Here is a 21010-nt window from a genome sequence, read left to right as displayed (position 1 = left end):
CTCTCATTTTGGGGGCATAGATGAGTGTTCACGTCACACTCCCCATCACTACCCAGCTCAAGCTGGGGAAGCTAATCATCCAACCAGCGGACCAAATTTGGTAATGAATCCTGGTCATGTGCCACCTGAGACGCGTTGCACATATGCTAAAAGAGAGACCTCTCACTTAAAATAGTATAGCCTAATCAAGTATTGCAATAGCTGAATTACTTATTGCGGTGCAACATGAAATTATCATAAATAGGTTCTTTTTCAGGTGACTATTTAGAGTTAATTAAGAAGATGAAATTGGTGAAGCACCCGCAGAAACTTTTTGAGCTTTAGTTCATACAGACAAATATAATGGAAATAATAGAAAAATCAGTATACATAAGTATAAGAGTAAGATAAATACAGTAAAGTGGTTTCCTGCATTGCTCATACTTACAATCTTACATTGTACATACTTTTCCTTTCACCTTTGTTTTTAATGGTATCTGTAAGGTTACAAGTAAGTGAAGATCAACCCAAGAGGCTGGCACTGGGCCAGCCTTCCTACCTGGTTGTCCCATATTATCCCAACAACAGGTTGGGAAACCACATCTTTTGTACACCTTTACCTATTCCACCCACACGTCTGGGACGATATTTGATAAGGCGTCAACAGGGCCATCATCTTTGCCCCCCGCCATTTGTTAAACTTTTGAATACCTTATTATTGCATTTGTAGACCATTTCATGACTTTGATGAACGATTTGCTCATCTACATCATATCATCGATTTTGCCTGGCCCATCCAAAATTGTATGATCAATATCAGCAGAGTTTAGGATCACCAGACATTAAGCAGGATCTGATTCATCAATTCGTGGTGTGCAACTTTTATCATGGCTTTTTCTGTGATCATATGAGGCTGATTCTTCTTTATCGTTTCTCTCCTTTTCAAGTAAACCAGATTTTTCTTTGTCATTACTTTCCTTTTCATGTGAGCCATATTCTTCTTTATCGTCACTCTCCTTTACGGCACCAGGAAAACTGGACAATTCTCCATCACTTTCTGCATATTTCTATTTCTTATCTTCAGGTAAATCTGCTAATTCCTTAGGAGGACTTCCATCATTTATGCTTTACTCCTCAATTTCTTCTGCACTGGGATGAACACTACTACCTAAAGCCCAGTATATGTGGTTCTTTTTCTGATATATTCCCATCAGATTTGCCCCTTTCTACAAGCTAGATTGCAACTGAGCTTTTTGCTTCCTATACTGAGGTCCTGAGATTTTCTTTGGGGGCATCTTTTATTTTCTATGAGGGAAAACAGATAGTCTTAGGTCGAGCAAAAGTCTGTGTTCCGCAATCTTAGAAAGTCATCAAACATTATGTGTTAAGCATGGCAAAAAAAGTAATAGTATTTCTTTTATATTGTTGCATAGATAGGAGTTCGATAGATATTTCTGGCATCTCATTAAATATATCCTTTATTAGTCGCAATTACAATTTTCAAGTCTTAAAACACAAGTGCACTTTCAGGTACACAATGAAACAAGGTTCACAATATCACAGCTGGGCTCTCACTTTGTTCTTATACTTCACTGACTGACTGGCGATGCCTTGCTCCTTGTATATCCGCCAGGGTGTGGCTGACAACATTCTAGGAAATTCAAGGAAAATGTAGTTCTCAGAAAGTCTGGAACAAAGATCCAGAACATTCTAGGAGGTTAGTGAAAAATGAATCCACATACGGAATATGTGAAATGTTTTACTTCAAACATTCTATTTTCCCTTTTGTCGCTAACAACAAAAACAGCATCCGGAGCCTGATGTCTCCAAGCCCAGAACTGCAGGTGGTCGCCTCAGTCGCCTGCCCCTAAATCTGTTTCTGGTGTCAACCCCTGCCCATGTTAAACCCCTGCCCGTGTTTTGTATTCTGGGCCTTTAATTTTCAGTCTCCTTGAAAGACAAGAGAATTTTTGATTTAATGTTTTAGTGTCTTGAATTTAGTGTGTCTCCTTAGAACTCACTTCTTTTGACTAATCCCCCACCCCCACCACAAAATGACTTGCTGTCTTGTATCCCCTCATAATCCTTGATTTACAAAAATAAAGATTAAAACCTTGGGAACCCCAGGTACCTTGTAAGTAATTCAACATGTGGCAAACCATAATTGTTCAAACACTTTGCTTTTATGTTGCAGCCCTTCTTTCTCCTTTGTCTTTATTTTGTCCCCTTAGACTGTGACTCTTCATGGAAGAGATCTTTTATTTCTGAATGCCTGTAAACCACCATGCACACTAATGGCACTATAATACTATCATGGATCAAACTGTAGCAGAAAAGAACCTCAGATGTCAGCAGACCACTTAACAGATTATAACTGATGGTTTGATAACAAGTTAGTCTAAATAAAGCAAGTTATTGGGAAATCTATTTTCTGGACACTCGTGTATTAAACAATGGAAAATATATGTGTGCATTATCTCTCATGAGCGATAGTATTATGCTGTGGAGTATAGATGGTGGTGTAAAGTGATTTAAGCATTATTTTTATATATAAGAAAAAATAACCACACCTGGCTGAAAATTTCTGAACAAAAAAATTGTTGTAAATGTAATTTTGAAGAAAACAACGTTTTGCAAAACATGTTGATTTCTTTGAAATTTCACATTTTTAATCAAAATTTAATTTGAAAAAAACTTTGATATAATTTTTCTCTCTTTTTGGTTGAAATTTCCTCCCCAAAAATTTAGTTTTACCAATCTGTAACTTGTGATCGGTGCACTTAATAACTTTCCATTTGTGATTGAATTTTGTCATATTTTGCCTTGTGGTTTCCTATGGTTGGATGTGTGAACTCAGAAATACTTGGAGAACATGTGATTGGCTCAGTTGACTTTCATGTCTAGAGGATTAATTTCTGCCTGTTTACAATGGGGTTTGAGTCTTTGGGTTTGGGACTAGATGAGGATATGTTCACTGATTGACTGTCTACTTGTGGAATTCCCAAGAAAGAACAGTTATTGGGCTTGTGTTAAGTCTCCCTGACCATTGCAGTTTGCAGTTCCTTGACTGGACTATTTTACATATAAACATTTTGGATAGGGGTTACATACTGTGCATCTGACCATCTGCTAGTAGGGTTCCCTGGAGGTGGGGGGTGCACCTTTCCTCATCTATTCTCCTCCTCCACCAAATCATTGGTTGGAGGGAACCTGGATTTGGGGTTAGTATTTCTGTCTCCGAAAAATGCATCTCCTTTCCTCTTCCAGGATCACCTTTTCAGACCTCGGAGCTACCCTCTCCTGCTCCACAGCTGTAAAGAGTGGTCTAAGAGAGACCAGGAGTAGTAGTGCCAGGGACCAGGAGTCATTGATGGTGGGGGGGTGCACTTGGGAATGGAAGAAGAGGAGATTGGGGACAGAGCCCAGTATTGCAGTTGATGGTTGAGAAATGAAGTTACTGGCACCTTGGGGCTCTTGCAGCACGTCTCCCTCTTCCCGCTTCCAAATCTTCTGGGTGCCTCCTCTGGAGATAATTCCTGTCCCCAGCTAATATGTGAACCCAGCTGCCTTCTTCACAGTGAATTCACAAAGCCAAATATGTCCAAAATGTGGCTTTCCTGCAACCACACAGAAATGTGCCCAGACAATGCAGTGCAGCACACAGCTCTCTCCCTCTGCTCCCTTAGGCTGTCCAGGGCGTACAATTGCTTCCCCATCCCATCACCAATTCCTCTACATCATCAGCCTCTTCCTCCCCCTGCCTCACCACCTCCCTTTCCCACTTATCTTTCTCCTTCAAACTATGGTTGTGGGGTTATTTTCATTTTGTTTGGTGTGATTTTTTTTATTTGCATGTGCCTATCCGAGGACAATGCCCACTTCCCCTGCCCACTTATTAAGATATAAACTCAGAATAGCCACCTTTGAACTTCCTCCTCCAGGTCAACATTTTGAATCAATAAAATTGGAAATTTAATTTGTTTCAAGTCAAAAATGTATTTGTTTTTTTCTTTCAACAGTTTGGAATGAACACTGTTGGAATTTTTCTTATGGAAAAATAATTTAAAAAACCAACAACATTTTGTTCTATACCAGATTGAAAATGATTTAGAAATTTGTCACAAAAATCTAAATTCCATTTTCTGACCAGCTGTAACAATAAAGCTTTCATCTTAGTAACTATGCATTGAGCAACTCTGAATGCCCAGAGGAAAGTGGATATATCTAAAATTCTTTTGAGCGGTAACAAAGGGATCCCTAAACATGAAAATCGGAAAGATGGTCAATTCTGAGTGATGCATTCTCCAGAGCCTGTTCCTTCTCTGTGTGTTATCTTGTGAGTCAATTTGGTCAACAGGATCACAAAGCTGAGCTTTTCTCTCACCTGAATTGTCATTACGATGACATTCTAATACAAAAAGAGAGGCTCTGGAGATTGTATGAATAGAATATAAAGCATTGCATCATTTTATTATTTATATTCCACCAGAAGAAAATTTTATGTCAACAAAAAGAACTTTTCACTTTCTCCTAAACCTCTTCGTTCCCCACTTGTGTTGAAATAAATAAATAAATAAATAAAAACTGGAACTGTCCTTCCTAATGAACTAAAAAAAGCCACACTGGCATTCTTAAGGCCTGATCTAAAGGCCAATGGAATACTCCCAGTGAATTCACAGAGCTTTGTGTCAGGCTCTTAGCGATTTTTGTATTATGCAAGTTTCAGAGCGGTAGCTGTGTTAGTCTGTAGCAGCAAAAGGAAGAGAAGTCCTTGTGGCACCTTAGAGACTAACCGATACATTTGTTAGTCTCTAAGGTGCCACAAGGACTCCTCGTTCCTTGTACTATGCAAGTTTATGTAGTAGGATACAAAAAAAAGTGTTTTATTTTCAAATACAGTAAATATGCTGGACTGTTGATTCTGTGCTTGAAATCAATAGACAGTGGGTGCTCAAATCCCTTAGGTTATTTAATATTTGTTAAATAAAGACCCAGAGTCACTGTTCTGCTCTGGCTGCTTTTTGCCATTTTGTTGGTCCAAATCAACTGTAAGCCCAACTGGTTTGAGCACTGGAGAACTCCCCATGAGTGAAGTAGTAGTCTTGTGGCATAGGGCTACTGTAATGACAGCTGTGCTCTCCCCTTTACTGTCCTCAGCAGGGAGGGTATGACGGGGGAAATGGGACTTGTCCAAGATGCTGTATTTTCTGCATTCCTAGCTGTTAGGAATCCCCTGTGGGCTATTGACACCTTCAGGCTGTTCTATTGAACAACAGGGACCAAGTGAGTCCAGGCAGGCCCAGGATTTTGAAGGCACAAAGAAAACTTTAAGCCCTTGTGCTAAGCATATTTCTGTTGGGCCAAATAATTTGATTCAAAGAGTTTATAAGGCTAGAAAAGGGTGAACAATTTTCTTTCAACGAGAATTTCACTGATCACTGTTTAAGTGATCAAATGGAGGCTAGTCCACAAGAAGCAGCAAATGCTTTCCTTTACAAGTTGTTAGAAGAAATATACTGAAAAAGTATTAAAACCCAGATTTCCCTAACATAATCAGGAGAAGTAGTGATAAATGTTCCAAATATTGTCTTTACAGTATAGTTTGGCAAGTGATTAATTTCTCATTTTCTTGTTATCTGTTTAAAGCTTATTGGCACTGTTTGTGAGAGATGTTTATGTGTTAAAATCATGAAAGAAGCTGAGTGATTATCCTTTCTGTGCCTAACGTTGTTCTGGAAAAACCAGCTGAGTATGAGAAAAGCAATAATGTTAGTAGCTTGGAAGTATAATGGTTGATAATCAGAAAATTGAAAGGTAGCTTGGGTAGTAAGTACATTCATAATATTTCATGAAATATTCACTGGGCATTACAAGATGAATAACAGGTCACTATCAGCCATTGTGATGAAAATGATCAAATGACAAACAGATGAGGAACAGAAATATATTTTTGTAGAACAAGTGTGTTCCAATAAGTAGTCACAGATTTAGGTATGGACTAGACAAAACAAAAACAGGGCAACAGTACATGATGGATAACATCCAGCAATCAAAAAAGGGAGAAGAAAGGGATACAGTTGTTATTGCCCATGCACTTTTCCATTTTTCATGCTTGTGTATTTCATGGTGTCACCCTGGCCAGCTTTCTGAGTACTACAATGTCTCCTATTTGTATGCAAGTTTTGTCTGTTTGTAAAATATGATGCCAGTCCATGAGGTAGTATGGGGGTGGTTGTGAAATTTCATACTTCCTGTCTTTAGGTCGAGAGGAACCATGAGTATTGTAATCTCAGTCTACTGCTAGTTGGTTCTATGGTGCTACTGCTAGAATGATCAACTACAGCAAAATTATTTACAGAATTGAGCTGTTTCCTTTGTTTAGCACATAGCAGCAAGCAGAGGGGATACTTATGTCTTGATCCTGCTGTTGAATCTGCACAGGCATACCCATTAACTTGTACAGAGCCCCACTGAAGTCATAAGTTTTTAATTGGACCCTGCATGAGCACAAGGCTCTGCCCATATGGATCTGATCAAAAGATCAGGGCCTTAGAGCAAATGGGCACACTGGGCAAAACACTGCCATCTCTAAATGAATGTAGTGTAGCTCAATTCTGACCTCAGTTATTAGGTACAATTCCCATTGATTGTAACAGTAGTGGCACCATGTAACTGCGACGAAGAATAGAATAACACAACCACATATATACTTGACTCTGCATATATCAGCCTTCATTAATCTTCAAAATTATGGTTGGAAACTATATAAATCACATTAGACCAATCCTTTACTTGGTAAAAGGGTTTTTGTGCCATGGAACACTTTGAGACAAGTCCCTTTATCTGTCAGAGTGCATAAGGGACATAAAGAAGACACCTTAAAACTTAAATATGATGAGCATGATGTTTAGTGTCATGGCCTCATCATTGCAAGTTATAATCACCATATCATGTGCAGAATGGAGGCCACTAACTCGCCTCAAAGTTGATGGTGATTACTATAGAAAATACAAGTGCTTTTATTGTATCATTTCTCAGTCACTTGCACAGAAAACCCATTATGTAATTAACGAATCTACTCCCTGGAGAAGTATCTTGGACAAATACAAAAGCTTTTCATGGAACATGGAGGTAGGTTTTAGATGTCATTTAACGACTGTCAATCAACTGCAGCAATAGTAAATGGGTGTGACTTAATTGTAATAAAATATCATATTCTATTTAAGCATTAAGTGCTGTTCATTGTCACCTGCCAGTGAAAAGTGTGGGATTTTCCTGCACTATTAAAAATACTTTTTTTTGTGCATTCTTTTCTTCTTATCATACAGTGTTGAGGAAACTATCTGAAATACCATTGCTAGAAAATTAAACTAATTTTTGCCAGAGCTTTTAAAATGTTGATTCCACTGTTCATGAAGATGACAGAAGAAGATAATGTTACGGATGACATTTTCATACTAGAATCTTCTTTTACTATTTCCTGGATAAGCCAGATAAGATTCAAGTCACTTCTGCCACTGACATATCCCAACTATGAACACACACATCTATATTTTTGACACCAGCTCTGCTTCAAGTCACAAAAAAATTTAGACAATGTTTGGTTAAAGTTCATTTTGCAGTGTCTTACAGCTCTAGTGCAGTGTAGAGTATTAATATTAGATTCCATGCAAGCAGTGCTGCCAGTTTGGGAGGTAGTCTTTCACAAAGAAGTTACATATTAAGGACATTGTTTAACAATGAATGATGCTGTCAAATATGCAGTTCTAGAGTGATCTTATGAAGCTGAATGGTTAAACATTGTTCTGGCTTCCTGGTTGCCTTTGAAAGGTTTGTTAGTAATCCATTACTAGTGGAGCAAAAGAGCATTTTGAAAGCTAAATGAATCTGCGCTAGAGGCCTTCTAACTCATAAAACTGATAGTCTGTGTTGTCATCTTTATACTATGAGATACAGGTCCTAATTCTAATACCCCTAGTCCTGCTAAGACCTTACTGAGTTCCGCCATTGAAAGAGTAGGAGTACTCTTGGGACTACTCACGGAATAAGTTTCTACTCAGTGTGTTTGAGGGTGGCAGAATGAGATGCTATATTTTACAACTTAAGATGACATCAAGGATAGAATTGGTCCCTCAGAAACAGTGAAGTCACTCGTGTTCTTGTGGGATATGTTATAGCTTTCACTCAAGTTTAGTGCAGTTACACAAGCATTTACTTGCCCCATGGAACCTTTCTATAAAACACTACATTTAAAGAGCAGATCAAACCAGGCCCTTCAACAAAAACTGCATTCCACCTCTTGTGTACAGTTCCTGTCTCGTGTTGAATATGACTATTGTGAGATTTCACCCATCCTGCAAGTTCTGTTTTTGCCAGCTATTTGTTGCAAAATCCAGAAGTCACTTAGCAGTTTAAGCCTCTTTATGATTACACAGATTGTTAATTCCTGGTCTGAAATTTATTGACCTGTTTTTGCTTATAGATTGGAGTAAGGATTTAATTTACATCATTTTTGAGATTTTTTTTTTGTGGGCCTAGTGACACCTGATGACTCCTATGTCTTAATTTTATATCTAGCAACACTCACTTTCTACAGAGAATTCCGGGTGTTACTAATGTGTCAATTTCAATGCAAAATTTTCTTCTGCTGGGTACAATGTACTATGTACAGTGTTTAATAATGTTGAATCTTTGTACAGAGCATGGTATAAAGTTTGCTTCTGACATTATCAAGAGTAAGTAATAAGGCACATGACTTCCCCATAGAGAAGTATGACCTAAGGGTAGATCATTCCTCTTCCTTGCTGCCTACACATTTTTTATTTTTCAGATTAGAGAGATGGAATGTAGTTCAGTGGGTAGGGCTCTAGTTTGGGTTGCGGTTTCAGTTTCTGCTCTGCCACAGGTATTCTGCATGACCCTGGGCAATTCTCTTAGTTTCTGTGAGCCTCAGCTCTCCATCTGTAAAATGGGGATAACAGCACTTCCTCTCTGTGGGGATAAATACAGTGAAAATTGTGAGGTGCTCAGATGGCTATGGGGGCCATAAAAGATGGATAAAGGTTGTGAAAAGAAGTTGAGACCACAACTTTGCAGTTAGTAGCACATAGGCAGACTGCTGTGACTACACAAAGCCCCATTGACTTTAACAGGGCTGTATAGAAGCTCTCGATTGCAGAATTGGGGTCTTCGATATTAACTCCTCTGCCCATGATGCATTTGTAGTGCTTGCCTGTGTATATAATAAGATTTTTTTTTCATTCTGGATGGTCTGGAAGCAGAATGCCATTACACTACTGAAACTGATATAACATTTCTTGTGGTTTGAAGAAACAGAGTGACCAGTCCAGGTAGTCAAGACTTGATTTTATTAATAAAATTCGTATTTTCCCTCTTTGAGGTGACAGTTACAAACTTTGGTTCAAAAATAAAAGAAATTCTGAACAGCAAAAGGTTGACTTTTAAAATCTCACTTTTACATGTATAAAATACCAGTTGGAAATGAGGCAGTGGAATCTGGTACCAATTAATTTAACAATTTATATAAGAAATAGTAACAAACATTTATTTTCAAGTCTTACATATATTATGAAAAATAATTACAAAAGGATTTGTGTTTTAAAGTTAAAATGTTATTTCTACTTCCAACTACCTGAAAAAAAAATGTTTAGATGGAAGGCCAAACCAACCTTTTTGTGAGATTTGGATTGCAAATTGTAACAGTTTGGGTCAGAAAACAAGCTCTGTAGGTAGCAGTCCCCTCATACGTTGCTTCACAACTAGGTAGAATCACATGACCTAGACATATTGTGTTCCTGGCCTTAAGCTGAAATAATAGAGAATTCATATTGATGGGATGGGCAAATAATATATGGGCTATCATGTGGATCTTAGTATCCAGTTCAGAAGCAAATATTCATCGCTGCTCACATAAAAAACTATGTAAACACTGCACAAATCCATAAATAGTTGTTTTGAATCAAGTTTTAATATTTATATGGTTTAAAGAAGCACAATGAAAACAAATTCAGATGAGATAAAAAAAGGATAACTAGGACTACCAGTTACTTCACATAGACTTAAACAGATCTCTGCACATACTTTCCCCCCCTTTTTCATACACATTTTCCCCACCCAAAAATATAAACTTGCTTATTTTAGGTATATACAGGTATCTTAAGAAATCCTGGAATCTGAAAGGAAAATAAAAAGTCTGAGGTAATAGCACCATGGAATACAGCACCTCAGTGGGTGCGTTCATTCTTGAAATTCATTCTCACATTCTTGAAATTCATTCTCACAAAGTAATATCAGCAAAGTGTTGTTTTGAGTTCCTTTCCAAAGATTTTCCAGTTTTGCCACCTGAAGCTTTGTTGGCGACTTCAAATAACAGAGCTTTTCAACATCAATATATACAAAGGGACTTTATTATTAATCGGAAAAATTAAATTGGATTCACTGGAAATTACAACTTTATTTTTCATAATACATACACAGTATTGACAACAATGTTTTGCAATTATAAAATAAGAGCCAGATGCAATTCAGAGACACATGCAAGTTTTGGAAATGGACACAGAAATAACAGTATAGTACTGTACATAGAATAATTACAATTTATTAAACACACCTCCTTAGCACCTCTTTGTTGAAATAGGAGCACCATGACATTCATGTTTTACAGCACCAAGGAATCCAAAGGGAGTATTCATAAAGCTAGCGCTATGTTGTGTGTCACTGCCATAGCCTCTTATGTCCCCCATGATTTGCGAAATAAGTTTAAGTCATGTGATTCTGGTCCTACAAGGGCAATGGATATTTCCTAGATAAGACATACGTACCCAGCAAGACATTTTTTCTATGCCATCCTTAATCAAAACTTGCATGTGGCATGAAGTGGGTTGGTGGCACCTCGGCACAACTTGTTTGCCGATCTGCTCTTTGCCCAAAACTTAACCGAGGAAACAGACGGGACCAACTTCAAATCCAAACTTCTGGTTCTGATCACCAAAGTCATTAATCATCACATCAACAATAGGCACTTGGTCTATTTTAGGTGTACTGATTTCGATCACAGTCTTTGCATAGCCTTTTCTTGACTGTAAAAAAAAAAGAGCAAAACAAAATAAAAAATGACTATACATAAAAGCTGCAGTGTTATAGATCTTTCACAAGTTAACTTTACAATATAGATTGTTATTATAAATAACTGCCCCCCCCATGTACTGAACAGTATGCACTAATGCCAGATGTTTCTAATAAGCTGTTTTTTTCTTGAATTCTTTTCTTTTTTAAAATTAGTATTTTTATCTTCTAAAAATGCAAATGTGAAACCATTGTTTTTGGAAAAGAGAAAGTGATTAAACATCACAAAAATCTACGGGCTAAAACAGGCCCCCTCACTGGAAAAATCCATAAGAGGTTTAAAGTTCCCTCGAGAATTCTGAGTTTACATATGTACTAGCTGGTGAATCATGTTGTCAGGGGTTGTGGGGATTTTATCCTCATGAAGAGGCCAGTAATCCAATCTGGAGATAACGGAGACAATATACACTTCCAATGAGAAGGGCTGTAACCTCATTTCAAAGTGTTACAGCAGCTACTTGGAAATTCAAAATATCCAGGATTCTGACATGACTGCTAGATTGTGCACCTTTGTTTATTTTTTTAAAAAGTAGTCAAACCCTGTTAATCGTGGGGGCAGATATCAGCTCCACCATTTCCTCTGGTATTTTACCCAGCCAAAGCAACATCTTGCTATTATCTGGAATGATCTTCTGTCATTTTACACCCTCATCCAATCCCTAATCTCAGAGAGACACTGAGAAAGCTGAGAGAATGTCACAGCAGGCTATGATAACAAAGGGATCTAGAATCTAGTGTTATCAGCTTATTAATGGCACTGCACCCCAAAACCATTTCACTACCTCTCCCAAGAGTTCCACATATAGAGGCCATGATAGCAGAAGATATAAAGAAAATACTAAAATAACTAGGAAGAGAGGTACATGTTGAAAAGAAGCAATCATAGAATAGAACCCTATGGTACTCCATCATGAGAAGGCTTCTGGCAGATAAACAAAACACTACTATGCATCTAAAGAAGAAAAGAACACAGCCAATCGAGCACTATTTTGTCTAACTCTGCCAGATTTCACACCTGTGTGAACAACACCCTCGGCATATTGCATCAAAACCCGGGTGATAGAGGTAAAGGAATCCACAGTGAAAGTGATCTACATCCATTGCCAAGAAGAGATCACTGACCAACTACACTAGCAATGTCTTTGTATCACAACCTGGTCTAACACAAATGGAAAAAAAATAGGAAACCCAAGGACTCCAGGTATTGCCCCAAGCTATTTATCACAACCTTCTCAATAATTGTCTCTCATGAATTTTAGAGAGGATTCTTAGATATCACAAAAACACGATTAGTTAGGTATAAATGCATAGATATGTAGCTATCTAGACAACAAATGGCAAAATATTCAGCATTGAGACATGGCTTCTGAAGCAAGAAGCTAACAACTCATAAACCTGAATGGACCCAATACCTTGTTGGAGAGATGATCAGATATCTGGTGCGTGTATGGAATATTCCTAGTGACACTAGGGAAGCTGGGAGAAGAGTGGGAAGGATATAATTCCTGGACTTTACCTAGTGTTGATTTCTGCTCTTCTTTTAGATAAGCAATGCACACATGTCAAACTATGCAATTTGTTCACAAGCTTTGGATCCACTGTGTATCTATGAAGGACTGCTATCCAATGCACATTTTTGGTGTTTTCACTATGTATCTTCCCCTTGCATTAACTGATTTCAGAGAGTTAATATATACTAACAGTGCAATGCCTCCTTTCACAATACTTATTTTCTGCTGCTTTTCCTTTACCTAACATTTACAATAGCAAAATATCTAATTTCAGCACATTGGCACTAACAGCAACCATTCATGCCAAACTTTGCTTTGCTATTGCTTAATTTATGGTTGATATTTTTCTTCATATGAAATTTAAAGAAGTGACTAATTCATTGTAGTTAAAATCTACTAAAATGGCAGAGTATTAAAAACAAAATGCCTTTCTCAGAAGGAAGCCAGCATAAGAATGAACTAGTTTGACTACGAAACTCACCAGTTATATTATAGTAGAAAAGAATATTTTGAGCCTATACTTACTGCACAACCATCATGAAGAGCTTTGATGTAAGGATTATTGTCATAAGACATCTCTTCATCATTTGATCCTAAGAACCTCAGTGCTTTGTCATAGCTGTCAGATGACACATCATGCCAAGCTACTGACTGATGACAGTTGTAAGTGAAATTTTGTCTGGCAGAGGCACTCAGTAGTTTAAGGAATGTCATTTGAACCATATTAATGGAATTGCCTTCAACATCCACATAGGAAAGCTGGAAAATATAAGTAGGCATATGAACATTTGGTTGTTTCTGTCTCTTAAGTGCAAAAGTGGAAAATTACGGTTGACACAGAATCCCATTAACTGACTTTAATGTGAAAATCAGCTGATACATACTATATTGTCATTGTTAGATTTTAAAGCACAATCAAGCTATGAATCAGTACACAGGTTTTCATTTTATAGTAGGGATTATGACAAACAACTATACATTTAGCTGCATCCTATTGCAAGACGCAGAGAATCATCTCCAGAATACTCTGTGAGCTTGTAATAGCAAATTCTTCTGGGACATAGGTTCAGTTAATCGTAACTATATGTCTTTTACTGAGTATGCATAAATGATGCTGCAGCCTATCTTTAGTGTACCTGGAATGGAGCATGGGGATCTGCACTCAAGCTGTTTTGCAGAGGGTTAGTGGTGGTGCAAGAGCTGCCAGAATACATCAGTCCGCTCTGCAGTTAACCACTGGCATTTTTGCTACATTTGAAGCATGATAAATAGGCAAGAACAGGGCAGGCTCCTGCTCTCCTATGTGAAAGAGGCCACTTTACTGCTCTTATGTTTAAGGGGGCAAAGGTTGAGGCTGCACAAATTCCTTTTTGTATTATATAGTCAAGATTACTTGGTGATAGTACCTGCCTGGTTTGTTAATCACTGTATGTTGAAATGACTACTTACCAATTTGCCTCTCTTAAATTCACTAAACCAGGCTCCTGGATTCTCCTTTGGCCATGATGAAATTCTTACCTGTTGTAAAGGAGCAGAGAATGTGAGTATTTACAACGTGTGTTAGAAAAAAGAATGCATTTTCACATCAAAAACTGCAAAATAAATCTTCCTTCTGGGATATCAACCTATTTTAAGTGGTCTTCGGAACTATGCAGAGACACAGCTACATCTGATTTATTTAATTCCCTAAAACTGGATACTTTGTTTAGACAGAGATAAAATATCTACAAATTAATTACTTTAGACCAACTGAACTGAATTAAAGATGACAGAATAATTTCTGTTCATAAACTGTACAGAGCATGTAGCAGAGACACCTCAGATCAATTCAGATAAGTTATTGGGGTAAACTGCACCCGTTTGGATTAATTAGGATTTGCACTGGTATGACTACATTGATTCATATCCTTTGTCTACACAGGCTTTTAGAAAGCCACTTTCTTCACTGGTTGCACATAGGCAACCATTTATACTTATGGGTGTGAAACACTACAAGTTCATAATAGTAGTGTTTTTCAGCTACTTTGTACAGGTATAAATGATACCAGTAGGCGTAAGACAGTAGAAAATCAGACACTAGAGTTTATCGTTTAGGTCTCAGATTGAACATTGTATGTTCATTAGTAATGGGTAACTAGCTGGGTCACGTCCTGGGCTGTAGGAGACATTTAGCTAGCAAGCAGGTGAGTAAAAATGTACATCTGAGATAAAGGGGGTAAAAAGTGGCTATTTGTTTACTCTGTGTATCATTTCATTGCCTTACGCATGTTTAAGGCTAAGATTTAGTCATGGATATTTTTAGTAAAAGTCCTGGACAGGTCACGGGCAATAAACAAAAATTCATGGCCCTGTCCATGACTTGTACTATATATCCCTCACTAAGTCTTGGGTGCTCTGGGGGCGGGGTCCAGGGGTGCAGCTGCTGCTCCGGAGGGGCGACTCTGGGGTGTCTGCTGGTGCTCTGAGAGGGGAAGGCTCCTAGGCACCCGCTGGTGCTCGAGGTGAGGGGGAGGCCTGGGACTGCTGCTGCTGCTGCTGCTGCTGGCCCTGGGGTCAGTGACCTCCGTAACAGACTCGCAGCCTTACTCATGTTTATGCAAATTAAACGTAATAATTAGCCTGTAAGAAAAATAGATAAATGAAAACATGACAGTATCATTTTACTATTTAGTTCAATATTGCAACAACATGGCAGGAACTGTCAACAGTCAACCCAAAACACAGATTGGTACTTACTCCTTCAGATTTCTTATCTGGGTAGATGCAAGTTTCGCCACCCGCTGTGAAATTACAGTACACTTTGAAGGAGTCTCCAGAGCAGCCCTGATTAGGATCAATCCAATATTCACCTAAAACAAACAAGAGAGGATTTACTTAAGATAACAATTGATTTGTGTCATAAATATAAAGGGAAGGGTAAACCCCTTTGAAATCCCTCCTGGTCAGGGGAAAGCTCCTCTCACCTGTAAAGGGTTAAGAAGCTAAAGGTAACCTCGCTGGCACCTGACCAAAATGACCAATGAGGAGACAAGATACTTTCAAAAGCTGGGAGGAGGGAGAGAAACAAAGGGTCTGTGTCTGTCTGTATGCTGGGTCTCTGCCGGGGATAGACCAGGAATGGAGTCTTAGAACTTTTAGTAAGTAATCTAGCTAGGTATGTGTTAGATTATGATTTCTTTAAATGGCTGAGAAAAGAATTGTGCTGAATAGAATAACTATTTCTGTCTGTGTATCTTTTTTGTAACTTAAGGTTTTGCCTAGAGGGGTTCTCTATGTTTTTGAATCTAATTACCCTGTAAGATATCTACCATCCTGATTTTACAGGGGGGATTTCTTTATTTCTATTTACTTCTATTTTTATTAAAAGTCTTCTTGTAAGAAAACTGAATGCTTGTTCATTGTTCTCAGATCCAAGGGTTTGGGTCTGTGGTCACCAATGCAAATTGGTGAGGCTTTTTATCCAACATTTCCCAGGAAAGGGGGGGTGCAAGTGTTGGGAGGATTGTTCATTGTTCTTAAGATCCAAGGGTCTGGGTCTGTAGTCACCTAGGCAAATTGGTGAGGCTTTTTACCAAACCTTGTCCAGGAAGTGGGGTGCAAGGTTTTGGGAAGTATTTTGGGGGGAAAGACGTGTCCAAACAGCTCTTCCCCAGTAACCAGTATTAGTTTGGTGGTGGTAGCGGCCAATCCAAGGACAACGGGTGGAATATTTTGTACCTTGGGGAAGTTTTGACCTAAGCTGGTAAAGATAAGCTTAGGAGGTTTTTCATGCAGGTCCCCACATCTGTACCCTAGAGTTCAGAGTGGGGGAGGAACCTTGACAATTTGGAAGTCATATTTTACTGCGATATAATGCTCCTCAAAAAGTTTTAGCTGTAAAGCTATAGTTGTTTTATCTTAAAGAGTGGGAAGCAAAAACAATTTTTTGTCATTGTCTTTATTGCTCCTTTACGAAAGACAAAACCAGCCTCAGTTGTTTTTTATTTTAGTTTAGCTTGTATTTTATTTCAGGGTATGACTCCCTTTGTTTGCTGAGGGACTTTAGTAAATCATTTGCAGAACTGGTGAATGGCACTGCAGGAGGCTGAAATCTGAGGCAGAGCTCTCAGAGAGACCCCAGGTGAATGGAGAAAGCATGTTGTATATGTCAGCCTCCTGTGACTTCAACATCCAGATCCTTCAGTTAAAGAAAGTCAGAACCTGATATTTCAGAATGTTGAAAGAAAAACAAGCAGAAGAAATGTTAAGGCTACATCATAAAGGAGCAGTTCAAACCCTGGGCTGGATTGTGATGTTTAGGCACAGCCCTGTGTTCAGGGTGGTGTGGAGCTGCATAGTCATGGGAGGGTGCATGTCAGAAATCGTAGGTATACAGAAGCAGGGTGCCCGCTGCTAAGCACCTCTCTGGAGTTCAGCTTATTTCTGCACCTCTGCTGGGTGGTGCATGCTGGGACTAGAGCCATTGCCCCTGCTTCTAACGCCTGAATTATGCATCTGCACTGGCAGCACTGGTGGAAACTGAGATAAGCCTCAGGTTCCTGTATTTTACCACTACGCTGCCTAACCCTGGAGCTGCAGTGTAGACGAGGCTCAGATGTTTCCAGATAGTAAAAGCACCATAACTGATGGCTGGCTAGACAACATAATGGCAAAGATGTCTGAACTGCTCTGAGCCTTTTCTGCTCTACAACTTCCACCCTTCTTACAACTGGTGGATATGCACTGTTGGGAATTATGGGTCCTAAAAATGCTAGTGTAGACAAGGGCTGAGGGTGAGTGCTCTAGTCAGTCCCAAGACCATTCAAATGTCAGTCTCTAAGGTGACTGCTAACAATCATTCTAATTATAATGGTGTTTTCTGTGTTGTGGATTAACACCACCAGCTAACTGCACACTACTGGCAGAACAGCAAATAGCAAGGGTTTTCAGTCACTACCCTCCTAGCCCAGGTGCGAGCCAAAGTGCAGGTTTCTGAACGGCGTGCATTACCAATCCTTGCAGTAATACTGTCTCCTGAATGTACAGTATGGAACATAAGGATATATGTGTGATATCTGTGGTAATAGATACAGGTTATTTTTAAGCCTTCTTTGTTCAGACGCTCTTTATTTAAAATAGGCAGTCCTGACAGCTAGCTTCCTACTCCCAAGAGCTTTGTAAAGAAATGAATGTTTTCACTTTTATTTTAACCAAATTAAACCCTCACTCATATTAAAACAAAAGTTCCCCATAACAGATAAATACTGGTAAGTGAACAAGTCAGAGATTTTCTATGAAAGATAGTCATTATAATGGAGGTACTGAATTGTAATATATGTACTTTTCATACAGCACATTCACTACTTAACTGTTCCTCAAGGCAACCATCTGTTTTTATCTGTCTAGAGTGAAAACAATAAGTAGTATTAAATTGTCAAGATGTATTTTTGCTCTCATTTTAAAATGTGAAAAAATTACTTTGAACAGGGAGAAATATTCATTACAATAGAAGAAATATAAAAGCAGGAGAGCTGTGTGAAAGTTGGCTTTCATTTAAAGCTTACCAGAGAGTAAGCTCAGTTAAAAAAATTAAAAAATAAACAAAGCTATTTCTCTGAAACACTGCCTAATTTATGACTCTGCATTTTATTAAACTTTAATGCCAGATTTATTGCCATAATCTTGAATATGTCCGTACATTTCACATAAACCTCAGTTTTTTTTGCTTAATGTGTTTTTAGGATGAAAGAATTATGAAGGAATGTATTGTGAGCAGAATTCAGGAATGTCTCGTACAACTCTCTGATCATTTTTTAAAATTCTGGACTAATATATGTAGCACCTAAAAGAAATCTGCATCCAGCCACCCACCCCCAGTTTTAAAATAGTTATATCTTTTGGGTGAAATCTTGGCATCATTGTGGCTAAGCTCCCATTGACCCCAATGGCACAAGGACTTCACCCTTTGTTCTTTGGAAAAAGGTGGTTTTGTAAAATGCAAAGCCTCCTTTTCTAAATAAACATTTAAACTTTTATTTCTCTCCTTGTTAATATGCTTTTTTTTTTGTAAAGCAAATTGTAAAAGCTGTACATCTAAAACCAGACTGACTGTATTGCATATGTAATGAACTCTTGCTTTACAGACACAGAATTTCTGTAGTTGAAATTAAATTCACCATGTTTATAAATGGCTTTTTTTGCCTCCAATAATGGATTTAACGAACATTTTCTTAGCTTTTCTTGAAAGACTATATTAACCATATAACTGGAATTAATGAACTGACAATATATCTTAGTAAATCATAACCTCAGCCCATTTGCTTTTGTCACGTAATATTAACATACCATCTGGGAAGTCTGGGTGGCAGAGTTGTAGATCTTTGCAAGTTCGGGCTGGGTTGTTCTGAGTGCCCATTGGAAACTTCATATGCTCAATATCTTGCTTTAGAGAATTGAGTGAACCAAATATTTCCTCCATGCCATCAGAATAATCCAGGATGTTATCAACTGCATCAGCCAGCATGTAATCCGAAGATCTTCTTGTCTTTTTGGGTGACTGGATTGGCAAAGGCTGGATAACTTCCCCGGGAGGACCCTGAAAAGTACATTACATACTTTGGTTGCCTTTTAATTTTATTTTCTAGATGCATAAATAGATTGATAGATGGAAATCCTGGCTGGAGGTGGTTTGAATGGTCTGTCTTCTTTTTTTATTTTATTTTTCTCGGATTTCCTTTCATTTGGTCAAGGCTTGATTACAGAGAAACAGCGAGAGATTCTGCCTGGCCCTTATATGGGAGCAGAGCAGGGGGAATGCCACATGGAGCAAAATCACAGTCCATGTGCTCAGAAAAATGTAGGGACTGCAATATTCCTGCTTTCCAGAGGCCTGCAATGCCCCAAAGGGGGCATGTAAGAGGCAGGCCCAGGCTCCACCCCCAATGTCCACCACCATACTGCCTAGCAGAGCTGGCCAGCCACTTGGAGAAGGCTAAGTTGCCCCCCAAAAGGGGGGCAGTTCTGGGGTTGCTTGCCTAATGCACCTGGGAAACAACCTGAGACAGACAGTCTCTTGGTATGCTTATACTCCGGAATGAAACCAAAAATATTGAAATTTCCAGAGAACCAAAATTCCTCCATCAATTGCATTTCAGATTGAGCAAAATGTTTCATTTCAAGAAAATCAAAATATTTCATTTTGCTTTTGACTTTTGTTTTTAATTTTATATTTTATAAAATCAAAAAATGGAAAATCAAAATGTTATGTTCTGAAAAAGGAAAAGTTTTTCCCTTTTTTTCCCCCAAATTTTTGTTTCAGAATGAATTTTCATCAGAGACATCACATTTCCATGAAATTTTTTGCATTTATGGACTGGAATTTTCCAACAGAAAAGCATTTGGTTTGGAACATTTCCAACCATCTCTAATATTTTCCTTTTCTGCAGTTTTCCAAAGTCCTACCTGCCAGTGTTACAAAACAGGATCATTTGGACCATTAACTGAATGCATTGTCAAATAAGTGATTTTACTTACGGGAGGACCTGGGGGGCCAGGTAAACCACCATCGCCCTTTTGACCACCAGGACCCTGCAAATCAGTGAAAGAAACACTATGTTAGCAATCTTGGAAAAACAAAACAGCCTAATTTTTTTAAGAAAACCACCAACCCCAAGGGAAAATACAGAACAAGCCTGGAGAGGAGTTACTTACAGAGGATCCTTTGGAACCCTTTGGACCTTGAGGACCCTAGGGGACAACGGACACAGTTATACCGAGTTGTACTTAAGCTAAAACGGGAATATTTTGAACTGAACAATATTTGGCAAGACACTTTGGATGTAATTACTTACAGGTAAACCAGGAGGGCCAGGGGGGCCGAGTGGACCAGCGGGACCGGGAATGCCCTAAAGAAGAATGAGCAGAAACTACGTTATTCTAGCTCCATTGTTTCTGCTATACTGAGCAACAGTGACAGGGTTAATAAGATGACTAGTTAAGTACACCTCAGAGTAGTTCTACGCAGGGATTGAGTCGGCTTAATGATCTAGACCCTGTTTTATGATTAACAACATGACATGCCAATTTGAGTTCTGTTTTTGTACTTCTCCAAAGTTCATAAAGCCACTACCCCATCCACTGCCAAATCCTCCTTAAGGCTCGCTTTTGACATCATGCACACAGAACACTGCCAGTTGATAAAAGCTAGGCAGATGATGAGCTCCATTGTGAGCACAGCTAGTGTAACTGAAAATGTTGAGCAAATTGTTGTGACCATGTCCTCCACCTATTTGTTTGTTTCATCCATCGACTGAGCCTTGTCTGTAAGCTAGATTTTGAGCTCTTTAGCTTTGTGAAATGTTTGTACAGCACCTAACACAATGGGACCTTAATTCTTC

The 21010-nt window shown here is 38.5% G+C and overlaps 1 protein-coding gene across 1 annotated transcript in view; it reads right to left on the bottom strand.

The window, feature by feature from the left end:
- Positions 1-10390: 10390 nt before the first annotated feature.
- The window catches only part of COL11A1 (collagen type XI alpha 1 chain), a 232216-nt gene continuing 221596 nt past the window's right edge, over positions 10391-21010 (bottom strand). Inside the window, exons 60-67 of the mRNA XM_084637779.1 lie at positions 20465-20518; positions 20325-20360; positions 20148-20201; positions 18960-19209; positions 15372-15484; positions 14085-14153; positions 13161-13394; positions 10391-11078 (exon numbers count right to left, since the gene is read on the bottom strand). Coding sequence (XP_084493905.1) covers positions 10932-11078; positions 13161-13394; positions 14085-14153; positions 15372-15484; positions 18960-19209; positions 20148-20201; positions 20325-20360; positions 20465-20518 — 957 coding nt within the window. The 3' untranslated portion in view covers positions 10391-10931. The remainder of the gene's footprint in view (positions 11079-13160; positions 13395-14084; positions 14154-15371; positions 15485-18959; positions 19210-20147; positions 20202-20324; positions 20361-20464; positions 20519-21010) is intronic.

Source organism: Lepidochelys olivacea (genome assembly GCF_965140295.1).
Source record: "Lepidochelys olivacea isolate rLepOli2 genome assembly, chromosome: 8".
Classification (NCBI taxonomy): domain Eukaryota; kingdom Metazoa; phylum Chordata; order Testudines; family Cheloniidae; genus Lepidochelys; species Lepidochelys olivacea.
Note: the sequence above shows the minus strand (reverse complement) of the source record. Positions and strands in the feature narration are given on the sequence as shown.